Here is an 11,065-nt window from a genome sequence, read left to right as displayed (position 1 = left end):
GGTACAGGAACAGCTACAGACAGGTATAGACAGGTACAGACAGGTACAGGAACAGCTACAGACAGGTACAGACAGGTATAGGAACAGCTACAGACAGGTACAGGAACAGCTACAAACAGGAACAGGAACAGGTACAGGTACATCTTGTACAGTATGCAGTATGACGATTGCTATCCATGGATTTCCCTCAAGGATCGTCGACAAGTTTCTTGTCAGTATTTCAAACTCGTCTTCTTTTTACCTTCTCCTTCAAGGTCTCATTGATATCAGTTGATTTCATATTTTCATTTACATCATATCGAATGCCTTGTATCGTAGCCAGTATTTCAGACTTTATCGTTTCTTTAACGGTTTTCAGGTCTTTGATCAGTTTTTCATTCTGTTCAGCTAATATTTCAGACTTTATCGTCTCTTTAGCGGTTTTCAGTTCTTTGACCAGTTTTTTCACGATCTCGGACTCAAGCTTCACGTTAAGCGTGTCCACGTATACTTTGGTTGCAACATGATCGTTTGCCTCAGGATTCGCCACGCGTCCGATCCTCATACCTTTCGCATCATACAATTTAGCGTCATCATTTAAACATATAGCATTATCATGCACATAACTTTTAAAAACACCGGGATAGAAAATCGAAGAAACATTTGACTCGGGTTTGTTCGCTTCGCGAAACACCATACCAAATTTGTCGATAGACATTGTTTCAAGCTAGTCTTCTTCTTCGCTTATCATCAACTCATACAACCGTTTGACCTGCTCTTCAATTCACAGTATTGAAATATCTCATCCAGTTTTATCCATAAACTTTGAAATCTCAAGTTCCAGCTTTCACCGTTGTCCTCCGCCGAGGATATTGTTTGATTCGTTTTACAACAATTAAGACGAATGCGCATTCTATCGAGCTGTAACAATGTCACCAATTGACATTTCATTCATCACTAACTCAATGAACGCACGCGCTTTAATTTATAATTATACCGGCTTCACGAAGTTCTTCGATTATTGACATTATTTCATTGTTATGGCTGGAATGTCCGGCATTCTTCGAAGCGGTTAACAATTTCACACGATCGACGAGTTCGTTTGGATCATCCCAATGCACGTAATCAATTGGATTGTTAGTCACACGCATAGAAGTTGGAAGTTGTATCCCCTTCCTACCACGTGACGAAAACATCGGTCGTATAATTTTCTTATACTTGTAACCTTTGTTTCCCTTTAGCTGATTCCCACGTCGATGCGCTTGCGTGAGAATGAGAATTCTTTTGTACACATTCTTATCATCCTCGGTGTACAACTGCTTGTCGGGTATTCTATTGAATATTAATTCATAAAGACCATGAGTCCCCTCGCACCTTACTCCGTTAATGATGATATCATCGTTGCTGTTCACCTCAAACACTGAATTTCCCAGCATCAGTTTATTGTCTTGGAAATATACCCCGAACACGTTGTCGGAATTTTTCATTGATCCGGTAAAAAATTTTTCTAAATATTCACGCGCCAAAGGCCCGAAATTCTCGGTTAGGTGTTGATTTTCCTCCCGATAAGTTTCTGGATTTTCAAAAATATTACGCATTGAAGATTCCAAAGATACCGTGCTCGGTGATTCGAAAGTATCTTGTTGCGGCATCGTTGACTCGATCTCATCGTCTGCGAGCGTATTCTTCTTCTTTTTTCATAGATGACGATGGCGTCGTTCCCCTAATATCTGAGAATCTTCTTTTTTTTTGTATGGGAGACGGCGGTGGTGTTTCCTTAATATCCGAGAACGTGGTGTCACTATCCGGTTCAACAGTAGATGTATTTTGAACTATCTGTTTCAACGGTTCAACGATTGGCTGTAAAGTTGTTCGCAAATTCGTCTCGGCCATCATTTTCCCAACTTTCAACGCTAAATACTTTTTACGTATGGTATCACTGGTCTTCGCTATTTCATTCACGACTGAAGCTCGCAGCTTTTCATTCTTTTTCTTTTGAGTTGACATATTGGAAGCGCAAGAGAGAGATTTACAGCCACGATACAGCACCGACCACCCTTACCGAGCAACTGTGCTCGTTACAATACAACAAACTCGTTAAATCCACGTCTGTAACGACCACGATTCGTAGGACTATCTTTATCGATTACGAGAAATCCATTCTTCTTTCGCCAACAATTCGCACATAACGCGCTAAACGTTTCGAATGACATATCGGTATTTACATGATCCTGATGAATGTGACGCAAGTTCATGGTATCCTGTTTGAACAAAACCAGTAGATTGGCGTTGTCACGAATTAAATGTTTAGGCAGGGAAAAAAAACAACGAAGAAGGACAACACGACGACAGATATCGAATTGATGGTCATGTGTAAAGGATTACCGTATTTTCGTGGAGTTTTTATGCGTGACGATTTGCCGCTGCGTGCGTGGGTAAACGAGCGAGGTATAGTCAATCTAGATAATAGTCGTGGACCGGGAACGCACTGGGTCGGCTATATAAAACACGGCTCGCGTGTCAAATACTTTGATAGTTTTGGAAATCTTCGACCACCGATCGAGTTGATTCGCTATTTCGGCGCGAACGTGACGATCTTATATAACCACGAACGTTTTCAAAACTACGACAAAAGCGTGTGTGGTCAATTGTGTGTGAAATTTCTCCGTGAATAAAAAACCCTGGAAAGAGTCTCTCTACACGATGTATGCGAAAAAGTCATTTACGTTTACGTTGTCGGGAAGAAGCAGCGTACTATCATCAAAGTACTTTCCCCCCATAGATCTGAGCAATGGCGAATATGAGCTGGGATTGCTCGATTTGCAAACTTATTATACGATACCGAACATCAGCGCCAACATTGGCAACAATAGATTCTACTTCGGTGAAAAAGATGAGGAGACCATCATCCCCGACGGTTCATACGAATTGGAGGCAATCAACCCATACTTGAGGCGAGAAATATGCGCGCGATATCCCCCAAAAAATGTTGACGAGACTGCCGCCTCAGATATCGAATATCCGCTGGTCTTACGGGCGAACAACAACACCATGAAAAGCGAAATTAAAAGCAAGTATCAAATAAACTTTGCAAAGCCTGGCAACGTGGGATCCATCCTAGGATTTTCCATAGATCGTGTTTTACCACCAAACGTGTGGCATACATCGAACACACCAGTGAATATCATCAGCGTGAATATCGTACGAGTGGAATGTAACATAACCACCGGATCGTACGACAATAGTAAACTCGTTCACACGATACATGAGTTCGCGCCTCAGGTACCACCAGGGTATAAATTGTCGGAAACGCCTGCGCGAGTCATTTACCTTCTGATCGTTGCACGAGTAATTGACGATTTAACCATTCGCATAGTTGATCAATCCGGACGTTTGATTGATTTTCGAGGTGAAGAAATCACGGTGCGACTACACGCGCGACGAAGCAATGCTAATTCATAATACGGTATTCCATACATTGAACAACAGCATCGGCAACAACAGCAAGAAACTAACCGCAGAAAAAAGGTTGACGATTCGTAAGAAATTAACTGTGGAAAACGCAAAGTATCTACAATCTTTGGGCTTTATTGTTAAAAAGTGAGAGATCATGTTTGATGACATTTTGAACATCTCCGAAGCGCCGATCTTCGACAATCGTATAACGAAGATTGAGCTGCACACATACAATCCGTATGCTAACACAACGTTTGAAAACAGCGATGAGATAAGGATACCCATTCAACAACAAGACCTATACACGCTCCCATGTAAAAGCTTCCTATACGTTGAGGGAAAACTTAGTTTACCAGGAAAACTCGAATTACCGGTTGAAGGAGAATCTCACATCGATACGGCAACTCTCGAGAACAATACTGTTGCGTTTATGTTTGAGGAAATACGCTATGAATTGAATGGAGTGGAAATTGATCAGTCCAGAAATCCTGGCGTGACGACAACTTTGACGAATTATGTGAGTCTGTCTAGAACGAGAAGCAGCGCATTGTCCAACGCTGGTTGGCTGTATGGTGATGATGGACAGAAGCAGACTGCAACGGCCACGGCTGCAATATATTTCAACTTTTGCGTACCTATGAGCGTTTTATTAGGCTTCTGCGAAGACTACAAAGGCATCGTGATAAATGCTCGGCACGAATTAATTTTGATTCGCTCGCGTACCGACGCAAATGCGTTGTACAGTCCTTCCAACAACGCGAAACCTATTCTGAATCTGTACAAAATTCAATGGCGAATGCCTCACGTCACATTGGATGAAGTACATAAGCTGTCCATGCTACAGATTTTAGACAGCGCCAGACCGATCGACATGACCTTTCGATCATGGGATCTGTACGAATATCCTCTACTACAGACAACTACGAAGCATACATGGGCGATAAAAACGGCTCTACAAATGGAAAAACCGCGATACGTGATATTCGCTTTGCAAACCAATCGAAAGAACAACTTAACGAAAACGGCTACACGATTCGATCATTGCGCATTGACAAATATTCGAGTTTACTTGAACTCGGAAACCTATCCGTACGATGATCTAAATATCGATTTCGAGAAAGGTAAATACGCGTTGCTCTATGACATGTATGCAAAATTCCAAGAATCATACTATGGAAACGGTGAAGCGCTACTCGATGTCACGGATTTCTTGCAATACGGTCCGCTCGTCGTTCTCGATTGTTCCCGACAAAACGAAGTGTTAAAAAATGCTACGGTTGACGTGCGAATTTGAATGTCGAACCGACGTCCCCCCATCGACAACAGCCTACTGCTTAATAATACATGACCGTATCATGGAATACAATCCACTAACGAACATTGTTCGAAAAATTACTTAAAAAACGCTTGTACAGATAAAAAATATATACTTTATCAAATAAAAAATTATGTGAAAGATCTTTTTTTATTTAAAAAACAATCCTCCTCCTCCTCCTACAATTAAACTTATATTTATTGAATTGTAACAGCATTATTTCGCTGTTGATACCGAGTTGTCAAGCTGGGAAACAGCTGAACACAATCCTACATGCATCGAGAGAATTTCTACTTCACTTTTTCAGAGTGGTATTGAGTTTCCCCTTACCTTTTTGCCGCATGTAGGATTCTACCCTCGAACGTGATTCATGGTTCTTATCCATATCATTGCAAGAGGTGCGTTTCATAATCTGTAACAGCATTATTTTGTTACTGATGCTGAGTTGTCAAGCTGGAAAACATCTGAACACAATCCTACATGCATGGAGAGAATTTCTACTTCACGTTTTTTTTCGGAGTGGTATAGAGTTTCTCCATTATCTTTTGATACATGTGGGATTGTGTACAGATGTTTCACGGTTCTTATCCATATCATTGTAAGAGGAGCGTTTCATAATCTGTAACAACATCCTTTCATGGTTGATGTCGAGTTGTAAAGTTAGAGAAATTTTATCTTTCCCTTATGTGAGACTTTTCTAATCTAGCAAGCTGCAGTAGTGACATTCTTTAACGGTTTGGAGTTGCCAAGCCGAAACATCTGGACACATCAGTTCTCTCGATTAGCACCGATTGAATTTCGCTAGTTCAGATTTCATTATCTACTGCAACGAAACGTCTTTTCTAATCTCACGAGATTTCATTGCATCTCTTCCGGAGGGGGTACATGTATAAAACAAGGGGTGTTGACGATGTCCAAGCACAGTTCATCAAAATGTTTTATTTGATCACTGAATCAGAGGTATCAGTAAGCGGATATTTGGAGTTAGTTGTAAGTATAAAGAAACAAATAATATTTTATTAAAAGATTTTTTATTAACAAATATATTATTACAGATATTTAATACCGAAGAGGAGCGAACGGCATTTATACGCGGTTGGCAGTACGCAATTAGTCATAATATTGATGAATGGAACGAATTCGCTAAAATTGACGTACCATTAGACATGGTGAGTAAAGTTTTTGTATACTTATTAATAATTAACACTTAAAAATAATTTTTTATATTTATTAATTTAAAAAAAAAATGATTAATATTTAAAAAACTTTTTTTCTTTTCAGGACACCAATGAGCAATAATCAGTGCCGTAAAAAAGGAATCCTCAACCCAGTCGATATTTTGAAATAATGTTTTAAAAATTTTTAAAATGTAAAAAATTTTTTATAATAAAAAAATCATTTTTTAAAAATTAAGATTTATTTAAAAACAATCCCTCATACTTCTCAATCTACTACTCAATCCTACTTAATGTAATAAAATTTTTTTTTTAATAAAAAACATTTTTTGAATTAAGATATATTTTTTATTTAAAGAACAATCCTCCTCCTACTTCTCAATCTGAAGCTCATGGAATATAATGTTTTCATAGGACGCGTCTCCATACTTTTTTTTTCTTTTTTATAGATAAAAACTTCTCAATTGATACTGTAATGCCCCCAAGGAAGAGTATTGATCAAATTATTACAAATATATCGCTTATCGTCGTACGGGCTCAATGCTAATTTTATTTCCGACATCGAATACACCTGATGTTGTACAGACGCTATACAATTACTGCTAACACTCTTTTCGGTATGATTATTAAGACATTCGACATAGTCTTCGAAACTTATATCTCGAGCGGTAACGTTTGTCCTAATACCTTTAATCTTTTTAGTTTCACAATCATCATGCACGCGAATCGCATACATTTTCGAACGAAGTCCTACGAACTCTGTCATGATTTTACCGCCATTCTCATCCTTCATCAATCCTAGTTGTTTCTTGTTTGCACTCGGAACACCGTAAACGTTGTTCTATGTATAATTACTGGTGTCATATCGATGGATATCACGTTTCAGCAATGTCTCATACGCGTCATCGCAAGTGATTTCATATATCAGACTATCCGTGTCCGTGTATAAAATCTTACAATTTTGCTGGAATTTCGGATACATGTACTCGTAATGAAAAGTGTATAAATGAAATTTTGATATATCCAATATGGACATGCCTACGTAGATGGGCTTGTAAAATTTAACGAGCAGCTTTTTCATCTGAATTGCGACGAAGTCTTTAGAAAACACTGTATAACTGTGAAAATTTGGTCTAGCTATCAATCGTTCAACTCCGTGTCTACCATTCCATCGAGAAAGTAATTTCACGATCGCATGATTTCGAACGTTCTCCATCGTTTTTCCAAACACAGCATTGTTCATTAATTTGAACAAATTCTTTGAAAAATCGTTGGTTGCGTTGGTGCGTAATTTTGTATTCAAGTCAATATATTCGTGCAACCATCGCGACTGTTGAAACTCTAGAATTCGATGAATTTTCTTCAATTTCAGATTATGTTTTAAACTTTGCTGGAGGTATCGATAATGTATAACGTATCGCTCCTTATTGCGAAGTGTTGCCAGCAACTTTCTTTGACTCGAGCTGGTTGCTGCATCGTGACTTGGACAAAATGGAAGATCTGCGTGAGCATCGTGAATTTCGCGTGGATACTCTAAATCAACCTCCAAAATGTATCCTACAGGGCTATCGATTGGAATGGATTCAACGTTGAAATTATCAATATCCTCCACCCATCGAAAGTCTCTGTGTGGTAGAGGTTGCGACATGGCCCAACCATACAAATTATTCACGTCAAAATACATTAAATAGGTGGATGGTTTACTCGAATCGTGTGTAGACAAATATTTGTTGTTCGCATATGCATATCTGTGAGAACACTGGCTCAATCCACCACGTATTCCTCGCTCCACGAACAAAAGCATATTGACGTCGGTGAACAACTCCAATTCAATCTTCGTCATTTTCCCACGCGAAATCGGGGAACGTGTAATAATGTGCTGGATCAAGCTTATAATTCTCGAGACAGTCATCGCGAAAATTTTCGAAAACATCTGCCAACAACAATACATCCAATTTTAGATATAAATCACTGTACTCTCCTAGCGTTTGTATAGTGAAACGCGACCAAACAGTATTTGCATGAATGTAATCGACGTCGGATATCTTGCTACCATTTAACCGATTGTAAAATGCTTCGCGCGGCGGTAAACATGTATCATTTAATTTATCGTATGATGCCAGATAGTCGTATGGAAACACGCCTTTTCTGGTCAACAGGTTGAAATCATCGTTAGAAAGATGTGTAAATTCGCCTCGTACGATGCGTAATTTATTTTTGTCCAAATACGATGACAGCTTGTCCAGACTCAAGTTCAAGAACTTGAATGAGTCGATGAAGCGAAATTTCAAGAACTTTACATACTTTCGTTCTTCACCCGACTGTCTCTCGATGGAAACGTTTTTTGTGAATGAGATATACTTCTCTTTCGTCAATGGTAACACGTCTATTCGTCCCTCAAACGAATTTGCTAATTCTTTTATGATGAAATGTGCATCGTAGCCTGATAAATTATGGAAAACCACTGGTATCACGTACGAAGATTGATAGCTTAAATTGCATCCGTTATGAGCTGGACCACGATACGCGCCCGTGAAATGACAATGATCACGCACTCGTATATCGTTTTCCTCAAACGTTTTCTCGCAGACATGACAATGTGTGGCCGTACGAAAATTTAATTTTTCTGCTTCAGTTAGTGGATTCATTGGCACCGTTTTATCAAATATCGGCTGTAATTTCTGACTCAGCTCGTACAACCTGTTTGCAAACCATGCAGCGCATCCCGCTTTCTCACGATAAACCTGATACTCGCACAGCGATTCATCGTAGCGACAATGTATATAGTATCCTATACTAAACGCGTGGTGTTGTTGATACTGTACGCGTGTCGCACGGTCTTCTCCTTCCTGTTCCTCAGGCAGCAGCAGACACTCCAAGTCAGCATAGATAATGAACGGTGCCTGTTCTTTGTTTACAAAGTTTTTAAAGTGCAACCACTTATCTTCGCTCGTTGGAAGCGTCAGAGCACAATCATTCATTCGTTCACAGTCGATTGTATGAATGTTTAATCTCTCCGGCGTAGGGAAATATTGCAGGCACCTGTGGGAAGAAAACTTTTCTTGCTTCAAAGAATTTTAAAAAAACAAAAAACGTGCAACTTACCGATTACAAATATGTTCATGATTTTTCTTCTTGCTAAGCTGTGATGAAACCAATCTTGACAAATTTCGTATACATGCGAAATGGCCGTGCGTCTTTGCAGCATTCTGGATAAACAGCAAATTGACATGTCTTCTCCGTTTCTTCTCAGTCAAATGAAGTGTTACACATTTCTTGCGCACCCATTCGAACACGTTTATGGAAACATCGTTTTTTCGTTCAAATTTTCGAATGTCTTTGAATAGCATGAGTGATTGAAAACCTTCGGTTTGAAGCACTGTTTTGTAGTGTGGATACGATGATGAACGCGATGGATGTGCCTTGGCCGGATAGAGACCTGCCACGACCGCCCAAAAAATGCATGCCTCATCCTTGTTATTCACGTCCACGACCGCTCTTTTTAACTGTATCGTTCGAGGCAAGTAGGTTTCAGTGGTGCAGCCGGCTTGCAATGGCTGGTATTTGCTAAAGTTCACAATCAAATGCAGTATCTTCGACAACGCCCATCCGCTGTCTCGCTCTTGAAACTCTTCCAACGATGTCAAAATCGTTGGCACAACGTCTCTCTGATACCACTGTCGTAGATTGCTTGTCCGAAACAATGCAACGTTTCGCGTACTGAAACTTTTCACGGAAACCTCGTTGGTATGCTGCATGAATTCCGCCTCCAACGTCACGCTAGCTTTCAGCGATGAATGCACGTTTAAAAATTCTGTAACGCGTCCTGTAACCATTCGTTTCGCATGTTGTAAAAATTGTTTAGGATCGATATGTTCGATGTTGATAACGATGCCGGTCGATATGCGATTTTTAAAGGCCGACTCGACATTTTCCCAACGGAGCGTCGAGGCTCTCGCACCACCGCGATCATATAAACCTCTACCTGTGTGTGGCGAGGAAATACGTTCATGCAATGAAACGTTCAAAGTTTTCATACGACACATAGTTGATGTTAAACTAGATTTCATGCTCCCCGACAATTCATCCTTTGCACTGGATAGATAATTGATGTCCATAGTTTTCACCAGCATTGACATGCTTGTCAAACACCTCAACATTTTTTTCCACGTTTCAATCATCTTGCTACCGCACAGTTGTTGACAAAAATATTCCTTTCAACTTTAATTTGCTAAATTTCCAGTTCTCAAAATATAATTGCACTTTGCAATGTAACGTTCGCACCGTTTTTAACTATGAATATTAAATAACTTTTTTTGACACGGCAAACGTTTGCAACGATGGAACATTTGCAAAGACTACAATTCACATTCCATCGTGTCCTATTTATTCATTGCTACCCTTAAAGATAAGGGTGATGTCTAGATGACGTAAGAAAGAAGGGGGCGGTACCTAATGACTCAGCAGCTCTGTCCTTGGCCTAGATGACGTAAGAAAGAAGGGGGTTTGACTCAGCAGCTTTGCCCTTGGCCTAGATGACGTAAGAAAGAAGGGGGTATGACTCAGCAGCTCTGTCCTTGGCCTAGATGAGGTAATGCTTGTGCAATGAGGGATTGCCCCCCCCCCACCCCGCGAAAAATATGATGTAATATATGCTTGCGCAATAGCGCTCTGCGGTACCACCCCTTAAGTGATGACTCAGCAGCTTTGCCCTTGGCCTAGATGACGTAATGCTTGTGCAATGAGGGATTGCCCCCCCCCACCCCGCGAAAAAATTTAAGTGATGACTCAGCAGCTCTGTCCTTGGCCTAGATGACGTAAGAAAGAAGGGGGCGGTACCTAATGAATTAACAGCTTTGCCCTTGGCCTAGATGACGTAATGCTTGTGCAATACCAAAGGAGTATCATGTTTCATATATGCTTGTGCAATAGCGCTCTGCGATACCACCCCTTAAGTGATGACTCAGCAGCTCTGTCCTTGGCCTAGATGACGTAAGAAAGAAGGGGGCGGTACCTAATGACTCAGCAGCTCTGCCCTTGAACTAGATGACGTAATGCTTGTGCAATACCAAAGGAGTATCATGTTTCATATATGCTTGTGCAATAGCGCTCTGCGGTAACGCTCTCCCGTGAATTGGAA

General features: G+C 40.2%; 1 protein-coding gene across 1 annotated transcript; it reads right to left on the bottom strand.

The window, feature by feature from the left end:
* Positions 1–7,754: 7,754 nt before the first annotated feature.
* LOC143220083 (uncharacterized) lies at positions 7,755–10,064 on the bottom strand. The gene is made up of 2 exons (XM_076445820.1): positions 9,031–10,064; positions 7,755–8,967 (listed from the first exon to the last, which is right to left on the bottom strand). The coding sequence occupies exons 1-2, from the start codon at positions 10,062–10,064 to the stop codon at positions 7,755–7,757; spliced, it is 2,247 nt and encodes a 748-aa protein (XP_076301935.1).
* Between the last annotated feature and the right edge of the window lie 1,001 nt (positions 10,065–11,065).

Source organism: Lasioglossum baleicum, unplaced genomic scaffold (assembly GCF_051020765.1).
Source record: "Lasioglossum baleicum unplaced genomic scaffold, iyLasBale1 scaffold0170, whole genome shotgun sequence".
Lineage (NCBI taxonomy): Eukaryota > Metazoa > Arthropoda > Insecta > Hymenoptera > Halictidae > Lasioglossum > Lasioglossum baleicum.
This window is presented reverse-complemented; position numbering and strand designations above follow the sequence as displayed.

Excerpts from the sequence above, each read along its gene's own strand:
- LOC143220083 (XM_076445820.1), bottom strand. The coding sequence starts at position 10,064 with ATGTCAATGCTGGTGAAAACTATGGACATCAATTATCTATCCAGTGCA. Across the intron at positions 8,968-9,030 it reads CATGAACATATTTGTAATCG|GTGCCTGCAATATTTCCCTA; the intron begins GTAAGTTGCACG and ends TTCTTCCCACAG.